At 64.5% G+C, this 14,459-nt stretch overlaps 1 protein-coding gene across 1 annotated transcript in view; it reads right to left on the bottom strand.

Moving 5' to 3' along the window:
- Window positions 1-14,459, bottom strand: part of LOC147601092 (dedicator of cytokinesis protein 2-like) — a 62,778-nt gene that overhangs the window by 38,734 nt on the left and 9,585 nt on the right. The window contains exons 18-25 of the mRNA XM_086747702.1: window positions 12,602-12,791; window positions 10,435-10,532; window positions 9,829-9,918; window positions 9,426-9,526; window positions 9,104-9,238; window positions 4,172-4,283; window positions 1,047-1,117; window positions 285-391 (exon numbers count right to left, since the gene is read on the bottom strand). Of these exons, the coding sequence (XP_086603828.1) occupies window positions 285-391; window positions 1,047-1,117; window positions 4,172-4,283; window positions 9,104-9,238; window positions 9,426-9,526; window positions 9,829-9,918; window positions 10,435-10,532; window positions 12,602-12,791 (904 nt within the window). The remainder of the gene's footprint in view (window positions 1-284; window positions 392-1,046; window positions 1,118-4,171; window positions 4,284-9,103; window positions 9,239-9,425; window positions 9,527-9,828; window positions 9,919-10,434; window positions 10,533-12,601; window positions 12,792-14,459) is intronic.

Below are 14,459 nucleotides of genomic sequence, written 5' to 3'. Positions count from 1 at the left end.
ACACCACGCTAACCCGTCCTCACGCTGCCTGCACGTGGCTTTAGCCAAATCGCATTTCCCCCCGCAGCCCGCAGCGTCTCAGACCAGAGAGGCTCCAGCGGCACCCCGGCCAGGGTCTGGGGGAAGCTGGAGGAACTGCCTCCCTCTGCAGAGCCACCCCGGGCGCCGAAGCTGTCTGCGCAGAGGAGCAGTCCCTGTGCAGGACTCGTCCCCCTCCGACGCCCCAGCCCTCCCGGGGAGCTCAGCACGGGCAGTGCCACCGCGACCCCCGGTGCCCCTCTCACCGTAGGACCGGAAGACCTTGCTGTTGACGATGTCGGTCAGGGACTGCAGCTTCTGCTTCAGCAGGCGCTGGGGCGGCAGGTTCCCAATGAAGTCCCGCAGCAAGGCCCTGCCGCGCAGGAGAGGATTTGATGAGGATTAAACATAAGGCTTGCGAGACCCCGGCTCGTTCCGCAGCCCCAGGCACTCGCAGCCCCTTTCCCTCTGCAGGAGCCAGAGGCAGCAGCTGGGTTCGGGTACCCATTGCCCCGTGTTTCAGCCAGCCAGAGGCAGCAGTGGGGTTCAGGTACTGGTTCCCCCGTGTTTCAGCCGGGATGGGGCTGCCAGGCAGGGGGAGCCGCTCGAGGGGGGCAGAGCTGTGCCGGGAGGTGCAGGGCAGGACGGCCCCACAGCGCGAGGCAGCCCGTGCCCACCGCAGACGGCCACGCGGAGATGCTTGGCATAAAAACCCTGCTGAGCTCTCCAAACGGACCCGTCTAGGACTGAGCGGGGTTCAGCCTCTGCCTGAAGCACAGGCCACCACTAAAACTGAGCGAAGCCCTCCCCTGGTTTTGCACTAGGAAAGGGATAAGGAGGCGACCCCCAGGCATCAGGAAACCCAGACCCCTCCAGCTGCCATTGCCCTCGGCCCGACAGTGTCAGCCTGCATCCCACCGGCAGCTCCGAACGGGAGTCGCTGCGGGACGGGAGCTGGGCAGAGGGGCTGCGGCAGGCACTGAGCACTCTGCAGAGCACGGGGCGGGACGGGGCAAAGCGGACCCTACCCCAGCACGGAGGAGTCGAAGATCCCGAACACGTCCTCCAGGATGGAAGGCAGGTACTTCAGGGCTGCTCCCTGCAGAGAGACGGGAGCGCTGACTCCGCACCCGTCACGCTGTGCCCTGCACCACGGGCAGGACACAGACGGGCGGATGCCGTGCAGGGAGAGAGGTGACCCCCGGCCCCTCCGGCCGCCCCCCGGTTGTGGGTGCTGCACCAGCACTATCCTCTTGTCCCCAGCCTTGTTCAGCAGCGCTGCACTCAGCCTGGCCCACAGCCCACCGCCCTCGCCATCCCTGGTACCGCGAGTGTGGGGGACGCCTGGCTGGGTTTTTTTGGAAAAGCAAACACTGCACCAGCGCTCTGCACATCAGGACACCGCACTCGGCCTCGCCTCTGGCCGCTCACTGCTGGGAGCTCCCAGCTCTGCCCCACAGCCCCGTTCCGCGCCCCAGCCCCTCGCTGCCCGCAGAGCCCGGGCGCGGAGCAGAGGCTTCCCCACCACCCCGCGCTGCCGCTGCCGCCCGCGCCCCTGCGCCGGCCACGTCTGACCAGACTCCTGAGCCAGGAGCTGGTTCCCCTGGGAGCCAGAGGAAATGCCCATCCCAGCACCACGGTTCTGCCTTTGCAATTCCTTTTTTTAGAACTGAGAAGATATATGTTAAGGAAGTTAAAAGTAGTTATTTTAATAAACTCACAATGCTAATTTTAAATCAGAACCCTGCATGAAGTCAAACAGCCCTTAGTCTCGCCTGTGATGTCAGTTATCTTAGTCAGTCACATTAGCGACTTCACAAAAAGTAACAGCTAAATTTGATTTTTTTTTTAATTAAACTCCATGCTTAGTAAAGCTGGACTGATTAACAGTAATTATGCTGCCATCTCTTAACTCTGAATTGATGGCATCCTCTCCACGACTGCGCCGGGATCAATGGCCAGCCTCTCTGGGCTACCGTTAGCAAGGTCATCTGGTTCGCCCTCTGTAACGTGAGCTGAGAGAGTTTTCTCATTCCTCAGGAATTTTTCCAGTGTTTCAAGACTTCTTCAATATCGTCATCAAACACCTCAGAAATTATTTCTTCCAGAAACTGGTTCTGGCTTTACGGTAACTGCCTGGCCTTGCAGAACCGAAAACGTCTGTCACTGCCGAGGATGGGCCCCTCCTGCCTGGTTTTTCACGCAGCAGTGCCAGCCTGGCCAGGACGTACGAGCTGGGTCGGATGTCTCCCCAGCCGCAGAACAGCAGTGTTTGTTAAACCAGCTCCGCGCCCTCCTGGCGATGCTCAGGCACGGGAGCCATGGGGCTGGAGGACGGACAGGTGGGAGCGGGCAGGGGGCGGCCGTCGGGGACCCCAGCGCAGAGCGGGGACGGGCGCGGAGCCCGGCAGCCACGGGCCTGGGGCAGGAGCTGCTCCTGGCGCGCGGCAGCGACCGCCACCTTTGTGTGACGCTGGCAGCAGGGCGTCCTGCCCACCCACCCACACGCCAGCAGCCACAGGGGGAGAGTCAGAGCGAGCGTGGAGGAGCTCCAGCTGCGGACGCTCACGAGGACCCCCCAGGAAAGCAGGGTCCCTGATGCGGGCTGTCAAACCCCAGTACTCCCATCTCCTCCACTCCGCCGCGCTGAGCGGCGGGTGAGCCTGGGCCCGGACCGAAGGAAGACGGAGGGGAGCAGGTTGTCCTTCTCAAGGCGTGAGCAAGGAACGCACACCCACCACAAGCAGTGACCGGCCATTGCTACGAGCCCGTGCGGGCTGTCCCCAAGCGCGGGGCGCAGTTTGGGTGCCCTGAGGCAGACTGTGCTGGCAGCAGCGCAATGCTCTGCTCCACTCCGCCTTGCTCAGCACCTTGGCAGCTCAGCACCTCAGCGTTCGCTTACGCCTGTACCCCCACCCCACCCCAAAACTCAGCTGGCGCAGAGAAGGCCAGGGCTCCAGGAGGGAAGCAGAGGGATGCACAGAGGCCCACTGGCTGTGGCAGGGAGCGGTGGCAGCGGAATCCCCATCTCCCGGCTGGAGATACGCGAGGCAGCGTGTCCCTTCCTCCGCCCTCACCTCAGAGCACCCGCCAGGCGACGGCGTTTGCTGGGCATGCTGGAGGTGCTGGTTGAGGAGCTGCTCCTGCTCCCTGGCTGGGCCCACGCCCAGAGAGCCTGTGCAGGAGCACTGCAGCTAACGAGCTGTCATCAGTGCTGCCTTCAGCTGATCAGATAATTGCAGCTTTAACAAAAAGAGGAGGGAGAAGAGGAAGAAGCTGCGAAGCTTCTGTCAGCCACTCACAGATCTTGGGGTGTCATCTCCAGCTGCTCGGGGGAGCTGGCTGTGGCAGCTAGCGAGGCAGAGCGTCTCCCAGCGCCGTACAGCAGCTACAGCCTCACCGAGAGAGCACGAAAAGCGCTCCCTCCTTGGAGAACCCACTGACGATGTCCAGGAGACACCATCAGGGCCGGACACAGCAGGACCAATGACCAGGCTCCAGCAGGAACCAGTGCAGGACGCAGCACAAGAACCGTGGCCGGGGTGATGGTGGGCGGGACAGCAGGGAAACCATGGACCCTCTGGATGGGGGACAACGGCGAGGCCGGGCAGGGTCACCGGGAGCCAGGCAGCACGGAGCACCTGGTCCGAGGCTCCGAGGGGACAAGGACGGGACCTCGCTGGCTCACGAGCCCACGGTGGTGCGTCCCAAGGTCAGGGCATCTCAAGTCATGAATGTCTTCATATTTAAATAATCTTGGGCAGGTTTTCCTTCCACAGGTCAGCACAGCTGCTTGCAAACCTGCGCGAACTTCCAGCATCCACAGCCTGCTCCGAGGAGCAGACACAGGCTGTCGCAGGGGCTCAACAGCTAACTGACACTGCAGAGCGAACGTGGCTGCACCGCGTTCTCCGCTCCCACCCCGGCACCCTCACACAGGACGCGGCTGTGCCCGCAGGGACCCATTTCTGCTCTCTCTGGCCCCCCGTGCCAGCCCAGTCTCGGGGTGCAGGGAGCGGGGCCAGGTCAGCTCCGGGATGGGGACGAGCCCCAGGAGCCCTCCTGAGACCCTCTGCACGCAGGGCGGCTGGTGTCACCCCCGCTGGGGCAGTGCCCACCCCGCCGCGCGCCAGAGCCAAGCCCCCCGCCGTACCTGGGAGAGCAGCGTGGGACCCTCCAGCGAGGACTTCATCAGCTGGTTGAGGGAGAGGAAGAAGCGCTGCAGCGAGCACTGGAACTCGGCCGTCTCCTTCCCCTCGTAGAGCCTGCAACAGCCAGTCACCAGTGCACCATGGCCCCCTTACCGATTTACATACACCACCTATTCATGCTCACATACATACTTTTTTTTGTTCAAATAGGCTCTTTTACATGATTTTGTATGCCGAAGCCCCCTCAAAGGACGCTAACGTGTTCCCACCAGAGCAGGAAGCCTCCTGCACCCTCCAGCCCAAGCTCGACCTGTGCGACCAGCCACAGCACAACCCAGCTCTCGTGGGGAGCTTTACCCACAAGACCCGTGAGAAAGTTCCCAGGCAGCTCACCAAAGGCGCGATCAGAGCAGTAAAGTCACTGCAGTGACTCCCTGCGAGAAGAGGTCACGTCTGAGCTGATTCACGGCTGCGATCGGAGCGTGAGCCCGTGGGCAGCGATTACAGGTAGGGATGGGGAAACGAGGGGTAAGGCGCCAATCTCCCACGGCCGACGAGACGCACGCGCCTCCAGCCCCGAGCCCTGCACGCCACCCGCCGCCGCAGCGAGCAAAACGTGTGTGGTTCTTAATTGTGGTTTGGTTTCTAAGTGCGTGCACAGTGGTGGAACAAGGTCTGTCATTTTCTGCTTCCCAGCCATTTCTATTGAGTCCAGGTTTTGTAAAAACTCTGCTGCCTTGTTTAACATAATTACAGTTGGATCGTTCTTCCAAACTCATCTTTCCCATCGGTAAATGCGCCCGGGGCCCGTGGGAAGACAGCGGGTTTGGCAGCGGGAGCAGGCGGGAGCACGCCCGTTACCCGCCCCGGGCAGCTCCGATGCGCTCAGGCCAACGCTGGCTCCCAGCCCTTGAGCGGCTTCCAAGCCCAAACAAAGCTCCGGCTGATTTAGGAACCGTCCCTCCCTCTCACCCTGCGTGTCAGAAGTTACTGAAGGGTGGGAGCCCCCGCAGCCCCCATCCCTGCAGCTCCATCCCCGCTGCCCCCCTCCCACCCATAACCCCACCAGAGGCTGAGAAATTTGAAAAATCCTGCCTGTGCTAAAAGCAGTGAAAGGAAACGAAGGCCCACAGCAATGACACACAGCCTTTGGGGACCCCAGGGACCCCAGCACAGTCCCTGCGGGACGGGGGCCGCTGGGGCCGCTCAGCAGCCAGGGTCCGCAGCTGCACAAGTGACTGGCTCGAGGTCAGGGGTCCTAAGGGGCCAGTCCTCGCTAGGGTGCTGGGCTGCCCTGGGACGGGAGCAGGGACGAGGGGGCCGTGGCGGAGCCCGTGGGTGCTGGCAGAGCAGGAGCCGGCAGAGCGGGAGCTGGTGGAGTGGGAGCTGGCTGCAGGAATGAAGGGCCGGTGAGATGCGAGGCAGGCAGCTGCAGAGGGATGCTGGCGAGAGCGAGCAACGCCAGCTCCCCCGCATTGGCAGGAGAGGGGACCCCGTGTGAGGCGAGACCCTGGGTGACAACAAGCAAGTTCAGGAAAACTTTCCCGCCCTCAGCGGCAGCCAAAAAGCGGAAGCAGCCAGAGGAACTGGCAGGGAGGAAGCAGAAAGCAAGGACCGTGTCACTGGTCACCGCGCCGTCGCCAAGCCCCAGCTCTCCCAGCCCCGAGGCGGTGGAGCTACACGGGCGTGGGCGTCCCAGGGTTACCATGGCAGGGTGGGAGAGGTCCCTGACATCCCGAATGGCACGGGGGGCTTTGAGGGGCTCCATCGGTCCCCGCCTGCCCTGGCACGGCGTGTGGGGTGCCAAGGGGGAATGCGGCTGGAGAGGTGGCACAGCACCTCCCGACAGAGCGAGGGCTGGTGGCACGTTCCCGCAGGAAAGTGCATTTCTACCATGGCCAACGCCAGGACCCAGCCCCTTCACAGCCCACCAGCCTCCTGCCCAAAGCAGGACGGGGATTGGCCCTTTCCCCATGCAGCAGCCACAGAGCTGCCAACGGTGCTGGGGCGACAAACTTTGCACCCCACGCCGGCCGGGCCCCCCTTCACCATCCTTGTGGCCACCTGGGACCCTCGAACGGGCAACGGGGCTGCACATCCCATTCCAGCGGCAGCACATAATCAAATAATACAGCGATCTGCAGTAACTTACTGTAATTACAATCAAATTTCTTTAAATTACAGACGGTGTAAAAATTGTAGCACCGTTTAAAGTATTTAGAAGATCTGAGGAGTCCGTGTTATTGCTCTGTTAAGATCACCGAGATAAAGGGAAGATGAATAAGAACACTGAATGTCTTCAGGGATGTCTTCGTTCCAACGCAAACTAAATCACAGGGCTGTTTGCAAATGTTCCGTGTAATTAAATTTCTCTGCCAGAAGTTCTGTAAGCTGGGGAATTTGCTCTGTATTTTCTCACACGATGGTGAGGGAGATACCTCAGTGTAATGCCGGAGCACCCCCGAGCCCTGGAACAGCTGCCCAGCCGCAAGCGAGACCCTGGGACAGGCTGGGAGGCGAGAGCGCTGAGGAGGGACGGCCAGGGCCGGCAGACACAGCGCTCTGCAGTGTGATCCGCAGGAGGGACGCGGGCAGACAGCAAAGCGCGACGGCAGGGATGTGGCGGGGACAAGGCGAGGTCTGAGCACCCTGGGGACACCGAGAACCCGGCACAGCTCCTCACCACGAGCGCAGCACAGCACATGGACAGGACACCGACACCCATCCCAGCACCTCTGCGCGCAGTGCAGGCAGGCACGGGGCTCTCGCTCCGCTCCCCGGAAAGCACCCGCCTGCCGAGCCGCAGCCCACAGCACTGGGCGACCCCGCCGCTTTCCCAGCGGTGCTGCGTGCGGAGCGGCCTCACCGCCCACCTCTCCCTTGGGACGCTTCAGCTTTCGGCGCCGCATACGTGGAATGAAAGAGGAACGAAACTTCTTTTTCGGGTAACTCTTGTCGGTTGTGTTTTCAGTTTTCTGCTTTGGCACAGCAGCCCGGCCGGGCTCGCCCACGCTGCCCGGGGCAAGGCTCGTTTGTCCGTCACGCAGAGATCAGGACGGGAGCCCTGTTGAGAGCCAGGTCCCAGGAGGACTCAGAGATCCCAGGAGTACTGTCACCTTGTCCCCAGCGGCAACAAGGAGCCGTCGAGGCTCCCAGCCCCTTACGGTGCTCACCACGGGATCACTGAAGGGTTTGGGTAGGAAGGGTCCCCAAAGACACCCAGTCCAAACCCTGCCCTGGGCAGGGACATCTTCACCAGCCCAGGTCGCTCAGAGCCCCATCCAACCTGGCCTTGGGCACTGCCGGGGTGGGGCACCCACAGCTCCTCTGGGCAGCCTGTGCCAGTGCCCCACCACAGAAAACTTCTCCCTTACGTCCAATCTACATCAACCCTCCTTCAGTTAAAACCGTCACCCCTTGTCCCGTCACTGCAGGCCCTGGTAACAAGTCTCTCTTTCTCACAGCCCCCTTCAGCGCTTGTGCTGTGCGGGGCTGCAAGCTGCTGGGCCAGGACAAGCGGGGGCCACCCCATGCACCCGTTCCCCAGGCCCTGGGGCTGGCACCGTGCGGCACGAGGGACCCCAGGCCAAATACACACCCTGCACTGGAAACTACTGGAAAGCCCAGTGACAGCTGAGGCATGAGAGCCACCCAGGACGGGGTCTGAGAGCGATGGGTGCTGCTCCAGAGGAACCCCCGACACCCGATTTGTGTCCCTGTCCCTGACGTGCTGGGTGGTCCCTGCACAGACCCCACTGCCCGAGCCACTGCCACCACAGCCGCCACTGTCCCCCCGCGCTGCCGTCCACACTGCTATCACGGCGTTAGTGCTGAGCAGGGAGGCCTGCGGGTAACGCTGGCGAACGCAGCGCCGAGATGGTCAGAGTCGAGCGGAGAGCCGCTCCGTGGCAAGATGAACCTTGCTGAGGGCCAGCGCAACCTTTCCCTCTCTAAGGAAAAATCCACCAAAAACCCCCCGAACGGCACGGGCCGAGCAGGCAGCAGCTTTCTGGGAACAAGCAGGAAGAGCAAGGCTGGACCCCAGAAATCCTTTCCAGGCGCAGTGCGGGCCGCGCAGGGGAGCAGGCTGCCCGGGGAGGTTTTGCTGGCCCCATCATGGGAGCGCGTTGGGAAATCCCGTCCGCGGGGCAGCTGGGGCAGAGCCCCGCCTGCGGCAGCAGGGCACCGCGGGGCCCCTCATCCACGGCACGGGGTTTAGCCGTACGTGATGGAGCTGGGTGCTTCCCAGCGCCACAGCCAGCAGCAGTGGGAGCACGGGCAGGGCCTGGCCGCACGGAGACGGAGCAAAGTCACCGGCGCGGCGGGGAAGGGAGCGTGGGCTTCCCACCGGCTGGCTGCAGCCGGGGCTCACGGCAATGCCGCGCTGCAGTGCCAAAGCCGGTCCCACCAGCACCGCGGCTCTGGATGCAGACACGCGCAGAGGGAACCCGCAGCCGCTAGCCTGGCAGGCAGCAAACCACAGGCTCGCGTCGTGCAAACGGGTGCACTGCCGCGCTGCCAACATGCTTCGCAAACACAGCGAAACACCGCTCGTGGGCCAGAGAGCGGTTTGTGCGGCGGTGCCCGTCCCGCTGTGGCCCCGCGTGCCGCAGGAGCCCTCCCACCCCGAGACAGCCGGCGCTGCCTGCCGCCACACCAGACCACCATCTCTCCAGCAGCCATGGGAGGAGAGCCCGGCTGGGGGCCAACTGACGCGGCAGCACGTCCGCAGCGTGCCAGGAGCTGCAGGTACCCCCTGGGTGCCGCATCCAACCCCAGCAGCTGGCACCAGCACCAGGCAGGGACCTTTCCTTCCCTCCCTCCCGCAGACCCCATCCCCCGGGGCTGCAGCGGCTCTGCCGACACACGGCGCCGGGGCAGCAGTGCAGCTGAGCGCGGCACTTGGGCTGGTGGAAGTAATCGCCGGTACTTACTGGGCAAAGAGGTGCCGGGAGCGGACGATGAACTTGAAGATGTACTCCAAGGCCTTGAAGGTGCGCATGAGCGGTTCGCAGGGCTCGCCCTGGCTGGCATGGTCCACGTACTGCGTCAGCACCGAGATCAGCTTCCTGCGGGACGGGGACACATGCGGCCAGGGCTCAGCGGGCTTCCCGGCCTCGGCCAGGCAGCCTTTGGGGCAGGCATGGAGCTGTGCCACACTGCCTGCCCAGCACTGCCCAGGCTCCGGCCCCGGCCCTCCCCACGCCGGCCATCCCGAACCCGTCCCTCCCCGTGCCACAGCCGCCCAGTACGCACTTGTAGGCGAGCGTGGCGCTGAAGTGCTGGCGGATGTAGGCCTCCAGGACAGCGTTGAAGTGCTGGAACTTCCTGTCGGCCACCAGCCCCACGATGAAAACCTGGGGAGCGGGCAGCGGGCACGGCTCGGTGCGGGCAGCCGGACGCCCGGGACAGCCAGGTGCTCACGGCCACAGCCAGAGCAGCACCGGCCCCTCGCGAGGGCTGCCGAGGCCCCCCGAGCTCCCGCACGCCTGCCAGGAGCCGGAGGAGGAGCTGCACAGCTCCGAGCATAGCTTGGCTGGCCAGACCAGCGTGCCCCACCGCAAACCTGCCCCAGTCTGACCCCGTCCCGTCCCACGCGCCTGCACCGGTCAGTGGGGTCAGAGCCACTCGGGGCTCACGGGGGAGCGGGCCCGCTTACCAGGGCATCAAAGACCAGTGTGTCGTACACATCCGTGTCTGAATTCTCCATCATGATGGAGAACAAGGCATCCAGGGTGTCCTGGAGGAACTGGGGGAGACGAGAGGAGTGTGAGGGCTCGAACGCTAACTCCCAGCATCGTCCCGGACCCGGCTGTGAGAACAGGAGCGACCCGCCTGGGCACAGACCCACTGTGCCCCCTCCTCAGCCCGGGGCGTCCGGCGCTTTGCCAGGACCCAACTCCCTGGCTCGGCCTGCACCCCGGCAGGGAGCCCGGCACCGACCCCCCAGCCGGCCGCTGGCCCCAGCGAGGCTCCGCGGGGCCAACGGGGGCGATCGCCGCAGGCAGAGGCAGCCCCGGGAAACGGCGCTGAGGCTGCGCAGGATGCTCCCAGTGTGGCCAGTCCGGCCCCAGCCCGGGGCGGCTCCCCCAGCTGTGGCAGCTGCCCGTGGCGCGCCCGGCCAGGCGGCCAGAAACCCCTGGTGCCCACCCTGCCACCCCCCAGGAGCTTTCGTGTCCCTCTGCCCCGTCCCGGAGCAGCTGCTGGGGACGTGGCGAGCGCCGGAGCTGGGAAGGGAGGACGCGGGGGAAGGTCCCGGCTGTACCTTGATGACCTCCCCTCCGTCCACGTGCATCAGCTTCTGGAGGTTCCCGGAGAGGAGGCTGGGCTTGGCGCGCCACTTCAGCAGCCCCAGCAGGTTGACTGGGAGGGGGGACGGGGGTCAGCACAGCTTCGCTCGCTGCCGGCCCCAAGCCTTCTCGGCCCCCAGGCTCCCCCGTCCCACCCTCACTGCCCAGGGCGGCTGGCCCGAGAGGGCCCATCCCGGGGGATGCGGTGCTGCCCGCTGCGGGCCCTGAGCTGGGGGAAGCGCCGGGCGAGCGCTTGCCACACCTGAGCTCCGGCCACTCCATCGTGTGGCCGCGCAGGCAGGCACTGCCTTTGTCTTTACGGCCCCGCAGGACAGAAACCCAGACCTGCAACAGCAGCGCTGGAGCTGCAGCCTCCCCACAAATGTTTTGGAGAAGGGACCTCGGCCGGGGGGCCGTGGGACACTGTCCTGCCCCACTCTTGCCCTCCACCAGCCACGGCTGGGACGCGGCGAGGGCCCCACACCCCTTGCGGCTCCCCAGTGCCCAGGGAAAGCTTCCCCACCTCAGCTCCATGAAAGCATAAAAGTCGGCGAAATAAAAGGTCATTCCTGCAGAAGCTGTGATTGTGCTGCAGGAAGGGAATTAACCAAGAGGAGGGGCCCTGAGCCTATTGGCACCGACCCACAGCGCCTGCAGAGCCCGGCGGCGATGAGTCACCGCCTGCTGCGTCCCCCGCGCCCCGGCTGCGGTCTCCCCAGCCGCCTCATTGCACTTCAGCAAAAGCGGGGCAAAGCTTTCCCATCCATCAGCCTTGCAGAGACAGCGCTGCCAGACGGGAGGGATCCCGGCTTCCCTGGGCGCTTGTCCCCTCTCTGGGCACCGCTGCCGCTCACCTCCTGAGCACGGAGCCCGCTGGCCACCAGCGCAGGGTTTAACGCTCCAGGCAGCGGGAGACATTGCGTTCAGGGGTTCACGTCACCTGCCTGGCTTCAGAGCGGTGCGGGAAGATGTTCGGTGCCCACCAGCGCCTGCTCAAGGCCACCGACACCTCTTTGCTCTGCCCCCTCCCAAAACATTCCGTGCAAGGCAAAATCCCACCTGCAAACATTGACGCGCTGGTGCTGCAGCGGCTGTACGCTCTTTGCAATGAGCTGCGCAAGTGCCGGGGGCTGGAAGCCCGTGCTGGCTGCCAGAGCACGGGGTTTGGAGCCGAGGAGCCCCAGCTCCCACCCCGATGCCCAGGGGCGGTGACCAAGCCCTCGGCAGCCACGCTGGGCCGCTCGCTGCAGCACCCAGCCCCAGGCAGCGGCTCGGCGCCCGGGAGCAGGAGCAGATCAACTGCTGTCTGCGAGGGTTCGCAGCCAGGAAAGGCCAACTGCCCGCAGCGCGCGGCGGGACAGCGCCCGGAAACACTCACAGCCCCTTGTTGGTTCTGTTCCCCCCCTCGGAAAACGGTCTGCTGCTAACTGAGAGGGCTCCAGAGACAAAGAGCTGAGAGACAGCCTTGATAGAGGGGGAGAACAGAACGGGAATCTCCCTGAGTACAGCCCGGAGCTACGGACCCAGCGATCCGCAAACAGCCTGCAGCAAACCGCGTCCCATCGGAGCGGCATGGGCGCGGAGCAGCATGGCGCAGGGTGCTGCTGTGGCGGGGCCACGGGGCGAGGGCAGCGCTAGCTCCATGCCCACCGTTCCTGCTATCCCCTCGTTTTTGGGTCGGGGCCGTTTGCGACTGGAGGGAGCCCCAGTTCGGCTGCACCATGCTGGAGGGGCCGGTGCTGGCACACACCCCAGCGCGGGCAGCAGCCGAGCTTCCCCACGCCCTGCGCCGTCCCCCCGCTCTCGCCTTCTGACGCGGGGCTGTAAATCACCCACCCGCTGCCGCTTGGCCCCCGCGCGAGGGGATGACAGCCGCTCCCTGCCTGGCCAGGCCCCAGGACGGGTGGGCGCACGCTCTGTTTACCACACGGGTTTTGGGCAGGTCGGGTCCCTGCGCTGACGGGCAGGGCCCAGCCTTCCCCGCTCCCAGCCACAGCCTCCCAGCACTCCCACAGCAGCAGCAGCACTGCGTCCCACAGCGCCCAGCGCGTGCCGGCAGACGGGAGCTGGGCGATGAGCGGTCTGGCGGGTGGAGAGGCACCGGTGTGATGGGGGCACGGCCCTGCGGGGAGCAGGACTCACCGTTCTGGGTCAGCTTCGTGGAGCAGACGAGCGTTGAGATTTGGAAGCTGTCCCGGGGAGACACGGTTAAGCCAGATGCACCCCCGCTCACGCGGAACGAGGAGCCGGAGAGGAGCTTTGGCTCGGAGAGGTTCCTGACGGATGGCAGGGCCAGGTACGCGCTGACATCCTCCAGCTTCCTGCTGTCGCCCTGCAAGGCAGAGCGGGGTCACAGGAGTTGCTGGGACACGGGAGCCGGCACAGGGGAATCGACGCACCCAACGTTAATTTCAACAGAGCACCCAACAAAGCTGCTCCCCATGGGGCTCCGCGGGGACCCCTGCTCAACTGGGACACCCGACTGGGAGAGATGCCGAATCCTGGCCCGTGCTGCTCAGGCGTACACAAGAACTGGCAGGAGGAAACACGCGGAGGGAGGCCAGCGGCACAGAGGAGCCTGGGGCTGGGCAGCAGCGCACCGGGAACGGAACATGCGCCTGAACACTGCTGTTGGGATGGACACGCAGCCGGACACCGGCCGCACAGCCGGACACCGACCGCACAGCCGGCGCAGTCCCACAGTATCTCTGTCACCAGCCTGACAGGACACTTCTGCCCGAGCACCCTGGGGTCTCTCTCCACGGCGGCAGAACAGCCCATTCCTGTGCGTCCCCTACTCTGAAGTTGAAGAATTAAGACGTCACATCTAGGAGGACTCACTGGGGTGGCTTCCTAAATGACCCTTCCCTGCTCCTTTGCAAGGCGGGGACATGGTGGAAATCCAGAGCTGGCCAGACACATGGTGACGGACCGCAGCCGTGCCGCCGCAAGCTCACCAGCGCTCAGTTACAGCGCGGCAGCAGCGCGTTTATCCTTCCCTGCTGCAACCTTGCGCGATAAAACTCTTCCTGCTGAAGGTCAGGTGAAGAGCACAAAATTGTTTGTTCTTGGCCTTTCTCTCGCCGAGCGCACCCGCAGCGGCAGCTGACTCGCAGGAAGCACTGCGCCTCTTCCGAGGGCAGCTAAGCCTCGCAGGGTAAATGGCTTAATCTCAGACATCTCTCAACCAGCATGAGACCGAGAGGTCTGGGGAGCTAAAAGCATATAATTCCCATTCCTCTGGCAAACGAAGACAAAAAGATGAAACAGCTTCTGACTCCCAGAAGCAAGCCCCGGTGTTTGCCAGGAGGAGCAGGAGTCAGCCGGGAGAGGACAGAGCGGCGCGTGGCCGCTTTCACCGGCTCGGACGGAGGACGCTGGTGAGCGGACGGCTCAGCAAGGGCAGCACCAACCCTTCGAGGAGAAAACGCGTCCAGGAGGGGATGTGCGGGGTCTGACCCCGCTGCCCCAGGCAGCACCAGCGAGTGCCGGAGGCGCTCGGTGCACCCGCCGCAGCGCACGTCGCTACAGAGGCAGCATCGGGGTGCTGGAGGGAAATGTGTGATGGAGAGGAGGAACTCCTCCGTCAGGGTCATGGGAAGCGTTGGCTGCCACAGCAGGCGGGAGACAGATCCGGTCGTCCTGAAAAGGTGCGGGATTTGGGAAGGGAGACGGGTCTGCCTTGAGTGACTGTGGTCACATCACCAGGAACAGCGTGAAAAATCAGGGGAAAACTTCAGTGAAATACCAGAGCAACCAAGGGGCTGAGGCAGGAAGGTCGCTGGAAGGCTGGAGCCCCACTGCCGGCGGGGAATGCTGAAGCCGTGCCGACACAGAGCCAGGGCCCTGCGCCCATGCTTGCAGCGAGGGCCAGCCTGCACCTCCCGCTGCCATCCCCAGCTCGGGAGAGGAGGGCACCGAGGCGGGGGGCAGCGCGTTCAGGGGGTCTGTCACGCCACGGCACCAGAGCCGCCTGCGTTTTCACAAATGAACAGTGAGT

This window comes from Chlamydotis macqueenii, chromosome 4 (assembly GCF_036417535.1).
Source record: "Chlamydotis macqueenii isolate bChlMac1 chromosome 4, bChlMac1.mat, whole genome shotgun sequence".
Taxonomy (NCBI): domain Eukaryota; kingdom Metazoa; phylum Chordata; class Aves; order Otidiformes; family Otididae; genus Chlamydotis; species Chlamydotis macqueenii.
Note: the sequence above shows the minus strand (reverse complement) of the source record. Positions and strands in the feature narration are given on the sequence as shown.